Source organism: Chiloscyllium plagiosum, unplaced genomic scaffold (assembly GCF_037043375.1).
Source record: "Chiloscyllium plagiosum isolate Xiang-an unplaced genomic scaffold, Cpla_swu_hap1 HiC_scaffold_22, whole genome shotgun sequence".
NCBI lineage: Eukaryota > Metazoa > Chordata > Chondrichthyes > Orectolobiformes > Hemiscylliidae > Chiloscyllium > Chiloscyllium plagiosum.
The window spans coordinates 48606875-48622601 of record NW_028270160.1 but is presented as its reverse complement, the minus strand read 5'-3'; the positions used below and the strand labels follow the sequence as shown (position 1 = coordinate 48622601).

General features: G+C 41.1%; 1 protein-coding gene across 4 annotated transcripts in view; it reads right to left on the bottom strand.

The window, feature by feature from the left end:
* LOC122561380 (pantothenate kinase 1) overlaps positions 1-15727 on the bottom strand; it is a 79314-nt gene that overhangs the window by 38084 nt on the left and 25503 nt on the right. For all 4 annotated transcript variants that reach the window (XM_087999030.1, XM_087999028.1, XM_087999031.1 and 1 more), the window contains exons 2-3: positions 2014-2366; positions 3-256 (exon numbers count right to left, since the gene is read on the bottom strand). In XM_087999030.1, coding sequence (XP_087855156.1) covers positions 3-256; positions 2014-2366 — 607 coding nt within the window. The remainder of the gene's footprint in view (positions 1-2; positions 257-2013; positions 2367-15727) is intronic.

Sequence of the window (15727 nt, the reverse complement as noted above, 5' to 3'; positions counted from 1 at the left end):
ACCTGGTTCCCGTTACCCTTTTGTAATTATCTTTGGAATAAACAGCCAAGATGCTGACCCCTGAACCTATGTTGACCAGCAACATTGGGTAAGGGTTATCTAAGCAGTACGGTTTTTTCTGGCACTGGTCAGGGTCAGTGGGGTTTTCAAAATAGTAGCACTCAGATTGACCATTGTACCCAACGGAATCAATGTAAAGAAGGCCTTGGATTAAACAGTCCAACTCATCCAGTTTGTGGAGCTGTAGGTCAGCCATCTGGAAAACAGGAGTAATCAAATAAATAGCAGATTAACAAATACCTGTCTGAGTGTCATTTGGTTCAGTAGAAAGCTCAATACTGTAATAAATATTAACTTAGATTTACATTATAATTGTATTTTACAAAGGAATTATTCCGTACAAAAGGACACATGATAGGCCAATGCACTTTATCCTCATTAACTTGAAAAGTAATCCACAAAGGACAACACCTTTCTTTGGTGATACAAAGAGTAAACAGAAGTGTCAATCCAAATGTGAATTATTTCCCTGTAATAGCTAGTTTCCAAACATTTAAAACAGAAATAAATAAATAACTTCTAGATTGGAGGCAGTTAAAAATAAAACTGCTCAATAACCTGTAAGATTTTGCAAAATACACAAAGTAGCTTTGACGATAAGATTTCAGTCCCCTACTGCAGTGATGGTACTATGTAATGATGGGCTTGAGTTGAGTAGTTATATGTAATAATGTGGCTCAGGATCCAAACTTAGCCCTCTTTCTTTTTCTATGGATGCAAATGGCTTATACCAAATGTTTCGGAGAACAAATGTACAAGTTTGTTAATAATATTCAATTAAAGGCATGGCAAATCTTAAGGGAAAATGCAAAGCACAGTAAATAGCTGTAAATAGAAGCGGGCGGACTGATGTAAAATGCAATTCAGCACACAGAAGTGAGAAATGGGATGAAACATATTTTCTAAATGACAATATACGTTTACATACCATATTTCATGTCAGTAAATCTTCCAAGATTCTTCACAGGATCATTAGAAAAACAAAATAACACTGTACCATATAAGGAAAATGAGGTATGGTAATAGAAATATATAAAAAGGAATTCTAGAGCTTGAGGCCAAGGCAGCTAAAAGCATAGTCACCAGAATGCAAAGATTAAAATCTGGCCCGCATGAGGAGGCAGATAGCTTGGAGGTGTGTGGGACTGAGGGAGATTACAAAAAAAAAGGGACAGTCAAAGCCATGGAAGGATTTGAAAGGTAGTAAGTGTGCTTTAGGGTCAAGACCATTGCTTGACTAGGAACCTAAGTACAGCAGGTCAGGCAGCATCCAGGGAACAGGAGAATCGACGTTTCGGGCATAAGCCCTTGCCCGAAACGTCGATTCTCCTGTTCCCTGGATGCTGCCTGACCTGCTGCGCTTTTCCAGCAACACATTTTCAGCTCTGATCTCCAGCATCTGCAGACCTCACTTTCTCCTCTAGGAACCTAAGTAAGTCAGCAAGCACAACTTCAAGACAAGACAAAGGCTGCACAGCTTTTGATGATTTTAAGGTTAAAGGTGAAAATATAGGAAACAAGCTCAACGTACATTGCAATAACTGTGGAAGTAACAAAGACTTGAATGAGCTTTCAGTAGGGGAGTCAAAACAGGATCAAATCTCTAATAGAGTAAAATAATGAGGAAGTATTGGGATGCTGACAGATACTTGGAAATGGGAATTCTACAGAAAAATTGATTAGATTTAAAAAACTAAGGAAACAAAGTTAAATTTGTACCCTAAATTGATTACAATATGGTTGGGCTATTGCATATTTTCATTACCCAAGCACAGAACAAATATTAGCACTGTGGAAAGGTACACTAGAACGATAGGCTACAGCCTAAGAATGACTTCCAAAACATTCAAATCTTTTATAATAGTGACAGAGACAGTAGAAGAATTTTTAATAGTCCACGAAGCAAATACTTTTCCGCACTCAAAAGAACTATGTTGCACAACTATGACATACCATTCTGAAATCATCTTCAAACTTGTAGGCACCACCTCCTGTTGCACACATAGTGGTATGCAAACTAGAGAAATTTTTGTCTCTACCCATTTGGATGAATTTAGGCATAGAATGTGTTGGAAAGCGAATAAAATGCAAGTTCCCTTTACGTCCACACATGGTCAAGTTCTTCAGCTCCAGGTGCACATCCCGAATCCCTGTTTTTCCATAAGCTATGTTAGAAGTAAGGTACTTCCTAATGCTCTTCAGATTCTCCACTTCCTCCTGCTCTTCTTCAGCAGTGATATCCTTCGGCTCAAAATACACGAGTTTGACAAGCGTTCCACCAATATCCATCCCAAACCATGGGAATGCTAGGAGGAAAATCAAAATAAATTATTGTAACAAGCATTGCTGTATGTTGTTATTGGTTTCAATACACTGCGGCCCGCATAAGACATTTAGAAATCTGACTTTCACATTGCAATCAGAAGTAATATTAACAAATATTTACATTTCAACTGATCAATGCAAGTGAATGCAGTTTTTCATAAAATAGAAAACAGTGCTTAAAGCATTAAGGTCATTCGGGGAGAAAGATTTTTCTTTGTCTCCTTCCCAACTCTTAAAATTTGCCTGGAAAACCTGAACTTTCTTTCTACCCGTATCATCGGTATGAAATGGACCATGACCTCTGATTGTTCAATCTTCCCTTCTCAAATTGCTCAGCAGCCAGTGAAAGCTTTATGATTGCTCTGTACCCAGGCGGGCACAAATGAGGAAACATATCATCATGAAATCACAAGTGCAGCCATATAAAACATCTGTATCCTGAACGCCAAATCTCAAATGTTTTCCCTAGGCAACCGCATAATGGTATTGTCACTAGACTAACAATCCAGAGATGCAGTTAATGTCCTGAGAATATAGATTTGAATCCCATCCTGGCAGATAATGTGACTTAATTCAAAAGAAACCTGGAATTAAATCTTACTGTGACCATGATGTCACTGTTTAAATGTTGCAAAATCCCAGCTTTGTGCTACATGATTCTAGACTCTCAACAATGTGGTTGACACTTAACTGACCTCTGAAATGAGTGCTGGAATGGTGCTGGAAAAACACAGATCAGGCAGCATCCAAGCAGCAGGAAAATCATCATTTCGGGCAAAAGCCATATATCAGGAACGGCCTAGCAAGCCAGAATTGCATCAACTGCTATAAAGTCTTTTTAAAAAATGTAATTAAACTTGACAGATTATCCACCATCAACAATGGCAACAGAAACAAAAAAGGCAAACTCAGCTTTCTAGACACGGTAAATCTTCCTCACTAATTTGGGGGGGTTACTGGTAGAATTAGCAGAGCTGTCTCACAGACGAGTTAGACAGCAACCTGACATTCACACTCATGAATCACAACTTACAGATAATGTCCCAGATACCACCATCACCACCCCCTCAGTTATATCCTGTTTCGTCAGAAGGACAGACACAGCAAAGGTGCAAGGACAGTGGCAAACAAACAATCAAGAGTGAGTTGCTAAGGGAACGCACAACGTCGACCAGAGAGCCCATAAAGATTTGTGGCATCATGTGCATAGATCATCATATACTGATCCCCCACTGAACTGATGAATCAATATTCCTCCCAGTTGAATACCACATGGAGGATGCACTGATGATGGCAGGAGCGTAAAACGTAATCTGGATAGGGATCCCAATGTCTACCAAGAGTGCAATGGCAGCACCACACTGATCAACTGGTCAAGTCCTAAAAGACTTAGAGACTGAGTAGAGACAGACAGACAGACAGACAGAAAGAAAAGAGAAAGAGAAAGACAGAGAAAAACATACTTATATCATCCTCACCAATCTGTCTGCCGCAGGTGCATCTATCCATATCAATATTGGTAAGAGTTACGACAGCATAGTCCTTTTGGAAATGTATTGTTTCTTCACATGGTATTTGTGCCACACAATACAATGTTACAAGTAATAGATTTCCAACAGGAGAAAATTAAGACCGGACAGCCATGAGGTACTGCAGACCATTTTCAGGATTGTATTCAATCTACAACCTTATGACCCAGCAAATCTCGCAGCCTACAATTACGCTCAAGCAAGAGCATCAATTCTCATTCAGACATCTGCAGGAGGGCATGCCAAGAGCACCACCGGACGTAGCAAAAATAAGGTCTAAACCTAGTGAAGCTATGAAATAAGGACTATTTACATGCCAACCAGCGGAAGCAATAAATGATAGTCAGAGTTAAACAATACCACAACTAACAGATCAGGTTAAAGTTCTGCAGCTGCATCCAGTCATGAATGATGGTAAACAAGCAAGCACACTGGAGGAGGCTCCACAAACATCTCCATTCTCAATGATGGGGGAGCTAAGCAAATCAGTGCAAAAAGACAAACCTGATGCATCTACATCCATCTTCAGCCAGAAGTGATGAATGAATGATCTATTTTGAGTTCCTCCGGTGGTCCACAACAACACAAATGCCAGTCCTCAGCTAATTCAATTCACTTCACCTAATATCAAGAAATGGCTGAAGGCATGAGATACTGCAAGAGCTATGGGCCCTGACGGCATTCTGACAACAGTATTGAAGAAATTTGCTACAAAACTAGCTGCACTCCTAGCCAAGCTGTTAAAGTACAATTACAACACTGGCATCTGACAAGGTGTCAAAATGCCTATGCACATCTGTTCACAAAAAGCAAAACAAATCCAATCCTGCCAATTATTGCCCCAGTCTACTCTTGGTCTTCAGTAAAGTGAGGAAAGTTGTTATTGACAATGCTGTCAAGCAGCACTTGCTCAGCGATAATCTGTTCACTGATGTTCAGCTTGAGGTCTGCCAGGGCCACATAGCTCCTGATCTCATTTTATCCATGTTTGAACCTAGGTTGTAAAGAGCTGAATTCCAGAGGATAGGTGAGGTCAGAGTGACTGGAGGGTGTGGTGGTATGGACAGAACAACATCTCGGCTGATTAGAATTAAACCTCACAGCTGGCATAAAGGGAAGATGGTTGTGGTTAAACAAAGGCAGTCATCTCAGCTTTAAGACCATTTTACAGAAGTTCCTCAGGGTAGTGTCCCACACCAACCATCGGTTTCTTCAAAGACCTATCCTTCTTCATAAGATTACAATAGAGATAATTGCTGATAATTATACAATGTTCAGCAACATTCAAAACTCCTCAAATACTGAAACTGTCTATGTCCAAATGTGGAAAGGTCCGGATAATACCCAGGTTTCAGCTGAAGGGTGGCAAGTGACCTTCTTGCCACACAAGTGTCATCTCCAACAAGAGAGAATCATATTGTCCCATGATGGTCAATGACACTACCATTATTGGATCTCCCACTAACATCGTGGGGGTTATCACTGACCAGAAATTAAACCAAACTAGCCATATTAATACTAGAAGAGCAAGTCAGCAGCACAGTATCCTGCAGCAAGTAACTCACTTCCTGACTTCCCAAAGTCTGTCCACTATCCACAAGGTACAAGTCAGGAGTATGTTGGAATATCTCCACATGCCCGATTGAGTGCAGCTCCAACTCCCAAGAAGCTTGACACCATACAATGAAAGCAGCCCATTTGACAGGCACCATAACCACAAACATTCACTCCCTCCACCATCACCGCTCAATGACAGATGTGTGTTCTGCAGAAATTCATAAAGGCTTCTTAGTCAACACCTCTCAAACTCACAACTACTACCATCTAGAATGTCAAAGGCTTCTAAATGAGAATACCAATACATGCAAGTTCCTCTCCAAGCAACTCATCATCCTGACTTGGAAATACATTGCAGCTGCAAAATCCTGGAAACCACCCATCTCACTCCAGCAACAAACACCCAGCAGCCCCACACCCTAATGGTATATGGGCGTACTTACTAGAATGGACTGCAGCAGTTCCTGAAGGCAGATTACCACCACCTTTTGAGGTGCAATTAGGCTTGGAGAGTAAATGCTGGCTCAATTAGTGTCATCAAAATATCATGAATGAATAAAAATAAATTCAACAGCCGTCTTCCTGTACAGCTGAGCCACTGAGGTGCATTGGAACGGTGTTGGGCGGCATTGCTCACATGAATAGCACTCATCAGTCAATATCAATTGGAAAACTGGACACATTCAGAAAACTGCTGCACTGCCTACTTGCTGGTCCTTGTCTGTTTGGAAGTTACTGCTCCCCTCTATGCCTGTATATTCTTGCAGGATGACCATCTCTTGAAGCTTGCTGGTCAAGCAGCACTCAACTTCAGTGCGTGCTGCAGTGACACCAGCTGTTGCTCAAGCTTCCTGGATATAGTTGCTCTTGATTTCACATTTTGAACATAAGACAATTTTCTTTTGCAGCACTTGCAATCTAAATTCAGGATCTGTGTTAGCTCTGGAGCAAATAGAAATATAATGACCTTAAAAAGGACTTCTTAATGACATTAAGTATATCTAATTTGCACTAACACTATGAAATTAGTATAAATACAGACCACAGAAACCACATTCAGTTAAGGTCAACCTCTAAGTGCTTTGTTTGAATGGAGATTTCTTGTATGTTATAACTTTCACATGCATGAGAACTATCACTTCCAGGGAGTGATGTGTTTGTTTATATTATGAATCACAACACAGTTGGCTGGTAGACAAACAATCCATGAACTCACTAAAGTCAATGCATTCTTATCAGGAACATCAAGAACAAAGGTTTACTGGACAACATATCACATATTGTTGCCAAGGCATTCAATCATGCATTCGAAGATACATGGAACCACATCAATCTTTAAAAACAGACCAAAGTGAATGCCCTTGGTAAGCTTCAAACTTCCAGCAGACACTGCGCAGCATTTAGAGGATTGTAATTGCATTTTTGTGCTATAGATTTTCAGTTTAAATGTTTTAATTCGCCTTTAAAACATATAAGCCAATTCTGAAGAAAATTAATCTATTTGAAGTATTGACTCTATTAGGTGACCTAGATGTTGAGTGTTTCCAACACTTGGTTTTTGTTTCACGCTTCCAGTGCTCTCAATTTGCTTAACCAAAATCTTCAAGGGCTTGCACTATTTACTAAAAGTGTTTAACTCAAAAATGAGTTTTTAAATTAACAGGAGACTATTTTAACCATTTCAGTCATTTCCATGGACACAGTACCCTGGTAATTGCAAAAACCTTGCAAAATCATTTGTCAAGGCAAATCAAGGCTCTACCAGTTATTCAATACAATAATTCCAGCACCAAGAACAGGATAATTGGTGTATGAATAGCAATAGCCATGCAAAATGGAAGGACAAAGTTATCGACTGTTGGCAAAAGGCTCATTTAGAGAAACAGGAAACACAGTCATAGAGTCAGAGGCCTACAACACTGAAAAAGACACCCTTAAAGACAGAAAGTTCCACGTTCCCACTACAGTCTGAGTGAAACCTTTTTACGTCTAATCTATTTTGCCCATAAACCTTTGCTCCTGATCACTGATCCTGCCACCAAGGGGAAGATTTTCTTCTTGTCTAACCCTATCTGTGTCGTATAGAATTTTACACATCTGAATCATGTCTCCCTCAGTCTGCTCCGCTCCAAAGGAAAATAACTCAGTCTACCCAATTTCAGTTCACAACTAAAAAAACATCTCCAGCCAGGCAACATCATGGTAAATCTTCTCTGCTCTGTCTCCAGTGCAATCATATTCCTCCTATAACATGGTGTCTAGAACTGCACACAGTACTCTAGCTGTGGCCTAACAAACAGTTATACAGTTCCAACATTACCCGCTCCTCTTAAACTTTATGCCTTGGCTAATAAAGGCAGTGGAAGGGTCTGATAAGGACATTTAAAAAACTCATTAGAACCCTATGATCATGTTTTAAAATACAAAACAAAAATGTTATTTCATTAGAATTATTTTTTTCTGCATCCTCTACATGTATTTTTAAATATTCAATTATAGCCACATCTTTCCACTTAGTGGTTTACATTTTTTTCAGATTTTGTGTAAATTATCCTTTTTACTCACTTATCACTTGTAACACTGCTAGTTATTTTCCATTCTGCACTCTCTTAAAGATATCCCAGATTGCAATGAATTATTTTCAAATAAAACATTACGTCAATTCTGACTTCCCGTTGTGTTCGCCTGCAATGATTTGCTCTGAAGTGCACTGACTTTCAGATGTGGTGATGCCAGTGTTGGACTGGGATAGACAAATTTAAAAATCACACAACACCAGGTTATAGTCCAATAGGTTTATTTGAAAACACCAGCTTTCAGAGCGCTGCTCCTTCAGGTAATTGTGGAGCAGGACCGTAAGACAGAATTTATAGCAGAAGATTACTGTATCATGCAACTGAAAATATATATTGAACAAATTCAGATTGTCGTTAAGCCTTTCAACTTTTAGAATAGGTTACAGGTTTTGGTTCATGAACATGTAAATCCAAGAGCTTCTTATAAGTCTCATTCTCAAGATAACTTAAGGTTTTATTTTTAAGAAAAGGTGACCTCTCAGCTCAGACAATGAACTAAAGATGTGAGGTTAGAATCTGTCTGCACCCCAACCTTGAGTCTAACTGGTTGTTTTTCAAAGTAGAATTTACAAAATATTTCATGGATTGCACGCCTGCAGACTGTGCACTTTTTGAGCAAAATAGAATAAATCTGAAATATAATTCTGCAAATACAATTTCACCCCATAGACTTACATGTGCACATGCAGATGGACAGACAGTGAAATATCAAGCCATAGACAGCTGGAGAGGGAGCGAGAGGGCGGGCGTGCGGGGGGAGGGAGGCGGCGGAGACAGGGCGTGTGAGAGAGATTGATATCGAGAGAGAGAGAGAGAGAGAGAGAGAGAGAGATTGATATCGAGAGAGAGAGAGAGAGAGAGAGAGAGAGAGAGAGAGAGAGAGAGAGAGAGATTGATATCGAGAGAGAGAGAGAGAGAGGGAGAGGGAGAGGGAGAGAGAGAGAGAGAGAGAGAGAGAGAGAGAGAGACAGACAGAGAGAGAGAGAGACAGAGAGAGAGAGAGACAGAGAGACAGAGAGACAGAGAGAGAGAGAGAGAGAGAGAGAGAGAGAGAGAGAGAGAGAGAGAGAGAGAGAAGCATGCATGTGTGAGTGCATGCCCATGAGTGGGAGTGCACATGAGAGAGTGTTTGCATGTGCGCAAACTTGGTAAAGTGTGTGTGTGATTGAGTATAAGTCTGTGCTCGGGGCATGCTTGCCTGCAGCATACGAGATCGACAACTTTGACCGAGTCACGTGTACTTTGCACGTACATAGTGGGTGGTCTCACCACATATAATGGTGGTATCCATGTCAACACTGACATGTCTTGCAGTGGTTGCCGTGACAGGGTTGTGCGGTGGTGTCGTCGATGGTGTCCTGAAGGCTGTCTATTTTGCTGCAAACCATAGTCTGTTTAAGGTTTGGCGGTCGTTTAAAAGCAAGTAGAAGCATAGGGAAAGTCTCATCAAGGTGCTCATCCTCATCGTTAATGCATTGCAGGCTGCAAAGAACTTGGCAGAGTTTTTTGGCTCCTGGGAAGTACTGCACAACAAAGGGTACCCTATCAGTTGCAACCCGTGTCTGTCTCCTGGAAGATCATTACAGTTTCTCGCCGTGGCACGTCAGAACTGGTAATCGAGGAGTTGAATATCGTTCTTATGAGTTACTCATGTGACTCGGCTAATGTTGCCTATCTCATACGCTGCAAGCAAGGATGTCCCGAGGCATGGTACATTGGAGAGACCAAGCAGATGCTACAACAATGGATGAATGGACACTGCACAGCAATCACCAGACAGGGTGTTCCCTCCCAGTCGGGGAACACTTCAGCGGTCAGGGACATTTGGCCTCAGATTTTCAGGTGGCCATCCTCCAAGGCGGACTTCAGAATAGGTAAATATGCAAAGTGGCCGAGCAGAAGCTGATAGCCAAGTTCAGTACCCATGGGGATGGCCTCAATCGGGATCCTGGGTCCATGTCACACTACAGGTGACCACACACACACACACACACACACACACACACACACACACACACACACACACACACACACACACACACACACACACACACACACACACACACCCTCTCTCAGGCTTATACTCCATCACACGCACTTTACCAAGCTTGCACACTTGCACTCACATGCACATACTCACTCACTACAAGAGAGATGGTTCGCACCTTAATAGGTTAAGGACCAGCATTCTGGCAGGCAGGTTCTCTACTGCAACACCGCTGCATTTAAACTAAGTAGCAGGGGGGAGGGGACAAACTGGATGTTTAAAAAGGAAATTGAAGGGAAAGTTAGAACAAGGGAAGTCAAGAAAGGCAACTGTATCAATGAGGCAGAAAACTCGGAAAGGGATCATGCTGTAAAGTTAAGTGAAATAGGGGTTGATGGGAAGGGTGAGAGCAGTAACAAATTAAAAATACTATACATGAATGCATGAAGCATTAGACATAAGATGGATGAGCTTGAGGCTCTTTTGGAGATTGGCAGATACAATATTGTGGGGATAACTGAGACGTGGCTTCAAGTGGACAGGGCCTGGGAAATGAATATTCAAGGCTACACGTGCTATCGTAAGGACAGACTGACGGGCAGAGGGGGTGGGGTGGCCTTGTTGGTAAGGGAGGATATTCAGTCCCTTGCGCGGGGGGACCTAGAGTCAGGGGATGTAGAGTCAGTGTGGATGGAGCTGCGAAATACTAAGGGTAAAAAGACCCTCTTGGGAGTCTGGATGTCGGATGTAAGTTGAATCAGGAGTTGAAATTGGCCTGTCGCAAAGATGTTACTACAGTTGTTATGGGGGATTTTAACATGCAGGTAGACTGGGAGAATCAGGATGGTTTTGGACCTCAAGAAAGAGACTTTGTGGAGTGCCTCAGAGATGGATTCTTCGAGCAGCTGGTGCTGGAGCCGACCAGGGAGAAGGCAATTCTGGATCTGGTATTGTGTAACGAACCAGATTGGTCAGAGACCTCGAAGTGAAGGAGCCATTGGGAAGTAGTGACCATAATACAATAAGCTTCAATCTGCAATTTGAGAGGGAGAGGGTACAGTCGGAAGTGACAGTACTTCTGTTGAATAAAGGGAACTATGGAGCTACGAGGGAGGAGCTGGCCAAAGTTCAATGATGCAATACCTTAGCAGGGATGACTGTGGAGGAACAATGCCGGATATTTGTGTACAATGGAGAAGTTGCAGGATCAGTTCATTCCTAAAAGGAAGAAAGATCCCAGGAGGAGGCATGGGCGACCGTGGCTGACGAGGGAAGTTAAGAAACATATAAAGTTAAAAGAGAAAAAGTATAACATAGCAAAGATAAGTGGGAAAACTGAGGACTGGGAAGCTTTTAAAGAACAACAGAGGATTACTAAGAAGGAAATACGCAGAGGAAAAATGAGGTACGAAGGTAAACTGGCCAATAATATAAAGGAGGATAGTAAAAGCTTTTTTAAGTATGTGCAAGGCATAAAAATTATTAGGACTAAAATTGGGCCCTTGAAGACAGAAACAGGAGAATATATTACGGGAAACAAAGAAATGGCAGAAGAATTAAATGGGTACTTCAGATCAGTGTTCACTGGGGAAGACACAAGCAATCTCCCTGAGGTAACAGTGGCTGAAGGACCTGAACTGAAGGGAATTTATATTTGCCAGGACTTGGTGTTGGAGAGACTGTTAGGTCTGAAGGTTTATAAGTCTCCGGGGCCTGATGGTCGATATCCCAGGGTACTGAAGGAGATGGCTCGGGAAATCGTAGATGCGTTGGTGACTATTTTCTAGAGTTCGAAAGATTCGGGGTCGGTTCCTGAGGATTGGAGGGTGGATAATGTTATACCACTTTTTAAGAAAGGTGGGAGAGAGAAAGCAGGAAATTATAGACCAGTTAGTCTGACCTCTGTGGTGGGAAAGATGCTGGAGTCTATTACAAAGGATGAAATTATGGCACATCTGGATAGTAGTAACAGGATAGGACAGAGTCAGCATGGATTTATGAAGGGGAAATCATGCTTGACTAATCTTCTTGATTTTTTTGAGGATGTAACTCTGAAGATGGACGAGGGAGATCCAGTAGATGTAGTGTACCTGGACTTTCAGAAAGCTTTTGATAAAGTCCCACACAGGACGTTAGTGAGTAAAATTAGGGCGCATGGTATTGGGGGCAAAGTACTAGATTGGATTGAAAATTGGTTCGCTGATAGGAAACAAAGGGTAGTGATAAACGGCTCCATTTTGGAATGGCAGGCAGTGACCAATGGGGTACCGCAGGGATCTGTGCTGGGACCGCAGCTTTTTACAATATATGTTAATGATATAGAAGATGGTATCAGCAAAAACATTAGCAAATTTGCTGATGATACAAAGCTGGGTGGCAGGGTGAAATGTGATGAGGATGTTAGGAGATTACAGTGTGACCTGGATAAGTTAGATGAGTGGGCAGATGCAGTTTAATGTGGATAAATGTATGGTTATCCACTTTGGTGGCAAGAACAGGAAGGCAGATTACTACCTCAATGGAATCAATTTAGGTAAAGGGGCAGTACAGAGAGATCTGGGTGTTCTTGTACACCAGTCAATGAAGGCAAGCATGCAGGTACAGCAGGTAGTGAAGAAGGCTAATAGCATGCTGGCCTTCATAACAAGAGGGATTGAGTATAGAAGCAAAGAGGTGCTTCTGCAGCTGTACATGGCCCTGGTGAGACTACACCTGGAGTACTGTATGCAGTTCTGGTCTCCAAATTTGAGGAAAGACATTCTGGCTATTGAGGGAGTGCAGTGTAGGTTCACGAGGTCAATTCCTGGAATGGCGGGATTACCTTACACTGAAAGACTGAAGCGACTGGGCTTGTATACCCTTGAGTTTAGAAGACTGAGAGGGGATCTGATTGAGACATATAAGATTATGAAAAGATTCGACACTCTGGCAGCAGGAAACATGTTTCCGCTGAAGGGTGAGTGCTGAACCAGAGGACACAGCTTAAAAATACGGGGTAGACCATTTAGGACAGAGATGAGGAGAAACTTCTTCACCCAGAGAGTGGTGGCTGTGTGGAATGCTCTGCCCCAGAGGGCAGTGGAGGCCCAGTCTCTGGATTCATTTAAGAAAGAGTTGGATAGAGCTCTCAAAGATAGTGGAATCAAGGGTTATGGAGATAAGGCAGGAAGAGGATACTGATTAGGAATGATCAGCCATGATCATATTGAATGGCGGTGCAGGCTCGAAGGGCTGAATGGCCTACTCCTGCACATATTGTCTATTGTCTCTCGCTGTCTACACACACACACACACACACAAAGTCTATGGGTGAATTTGTATTTGCAAATACATTCTATTTTGCTCAAAAAATGCACAATCTGCAGGCAGTCAGTCAACCAATGTTATATATTGTAAATTTCATTTGGAAATAGAACCAGTCTGACTCAAGAGTTGGATACAGACAGACTCTAACCTCACACTTTTAATGTATTGTCTGAGCTGATATCACTTTTTTGTAAAATAAAACATTAACTTATCTCAAGAATATGACTTAAAAGAAGTTCTTGGATTTACATATTAATGAAGCGAAATCTGCAACCTATTCTAAAAGGTGAAAGACTTAACAACAATCAGGGTTTGTTCAATATATCAATTTAATTGCATAACACTGTAATCTTTTGCTACAAATTCTGTGCCTTATGGTATGACTCCACAACTATCTGAAGGAGCAGCATTCCGAAAGCTAGTGCTTCCAAATAAACCTGTTAGACTATAACCTGGTATTGTGTGATTTTTAACCCTGACTGTCAGAGGCAAATAAAGGTACTCATTTAGCAGGTAACATACCACAAACAATGAAACAAACTAGTTAACCTGCTTGTGGTAGTACTGGTTGCCAGAGAAATGTTGGGAGAAGTCCTTGGTTTTAAAAAAAAATGGTACCACAAGATCTTTTACATCCAGGTAAAGAAAGCTTTGGTTTCAAGCCTTTTCTTAAGAAAATAACATCAATGCAACTTCCTTCAGTTAAGCTCTGAAGAAGCAACCTAATTTATGCATTATATTCCTACATCAAGGCTCAAACCTAATGTCAGTGATTCAAAGGAAAATCAATTATAACCATAAGACTTGGAATAAACACCTATGGCACTGCGCTTTAAATGGCTCTGAAATCATCACTCATCTATTCCATAAAAAAAGTCTGACCAAAAATGGATTTAAAAAAATGAAAAGTGGTTTAAACTCTATTTAACAAGATGTGGAATATTTTTACAAAATTAAAGAAGATAAACTTGCCACAGTCTTACCAGATCTTAGGGCTGCTCTCCCAGTTGAGAGAGAGAATTGACTGGAAGTTACTCCATCTCAGGAAAAGGGCAGAGGTTGAGAAAGACAATCCTTTGCAGGAACCTCAGCTCGTGCAGAAACTGAACCCACAGTATTGGCCTTACTTGGCATCACAAATCAGTCATCCAACTAAGTCAGCTGCCTGACCTGCGGTGCTTTCCCAGCAACACACACTCGACTCTGACATTACGAAGTGCAAATCAAATCAATTTCTTTCAATACTATTACTCACCACATTTCTAAGCATTTAGAGTACCTGTTAAAATGTCAAACTTATAGGCCAAAGGATTCATACAGTTTCTAGCCCCTTGGCATATTATGGCACGTGGGTCTTAGATAGGAACTTTTCCCACTGTACCTCAGCAGCATCTGCTCTAAGCTTAGCATGAATTTCAGCATGTAGTTCTGGGCTTTGCAATACTCCAATCGGCAACATTCAAACAATCTACAGGTCTTTAAGTACAGCAGATTTTAAGGCTAAAACTCGTTTTAATCATACACCGTCCAGACAAAGAAGGGTGCAGGAGTTAACATATTAGAGTACAAATTCCCTGTGTAGCATAGTGTAGTGATGGGAACTCTAATACACACACTCCTGCAGTCTTGCTGCAACGTCAACATAACTAGACCGATTGCTAGCAGTCTTTGGAATTGCTCTCTGTGCCATTTAGACCTAGGCATATAAAGCATTTATGACCTATTGGAGGAAACACATTTTAGTTAGTTTACTTTTGGAACTGGCTAACCTTTGGAGGATGGCTTTTAGCTTCACTTAAAGATTCTCATACTTGATTAACTTTAAAAAAAAAATCTTTCCTGCTTGAGGAAGGCATCATCCTCAAGTGTGTGGCAAAGCTCAACAGCAAAAATGAGTTAATGAACAAAAACTATTATCACAACTTAGTGTTGTGACAGTGTATATATATATATCTGAGCAGTTAATGCCCTTTCAATGCAAACAATATTGATCCTTGCAGTTGTGAGAGAATTAGCAGTTATTCTAAAGTTTGTAATATTGCTGAATAACGGAAATAAAACGTACTGTCGCAGTGATCTATGGAAGATTGGGAAATACTGACCTGAAAAGCTCGAATTATGTGGAAATGGAATGAAAAAACCTAAAATAAACTGTGGAAACAATTCAATCGAATGGGTCCAGTCAAACTTTAACCTGAATGAACAAGATTATGAAGGGCACATTGAAACTATCCTTATTTAGATACTGGCTCAACTACTATTCACGGCGACCCCACTTTAACATGGAAATGAATGCAGCCCCAGGCGCTAACATAAACAAAATAGCAATAAAACGGCATAATACCAAATCAGTATGTAATTATAAAGTCTTTTAAGTTAGATATCAA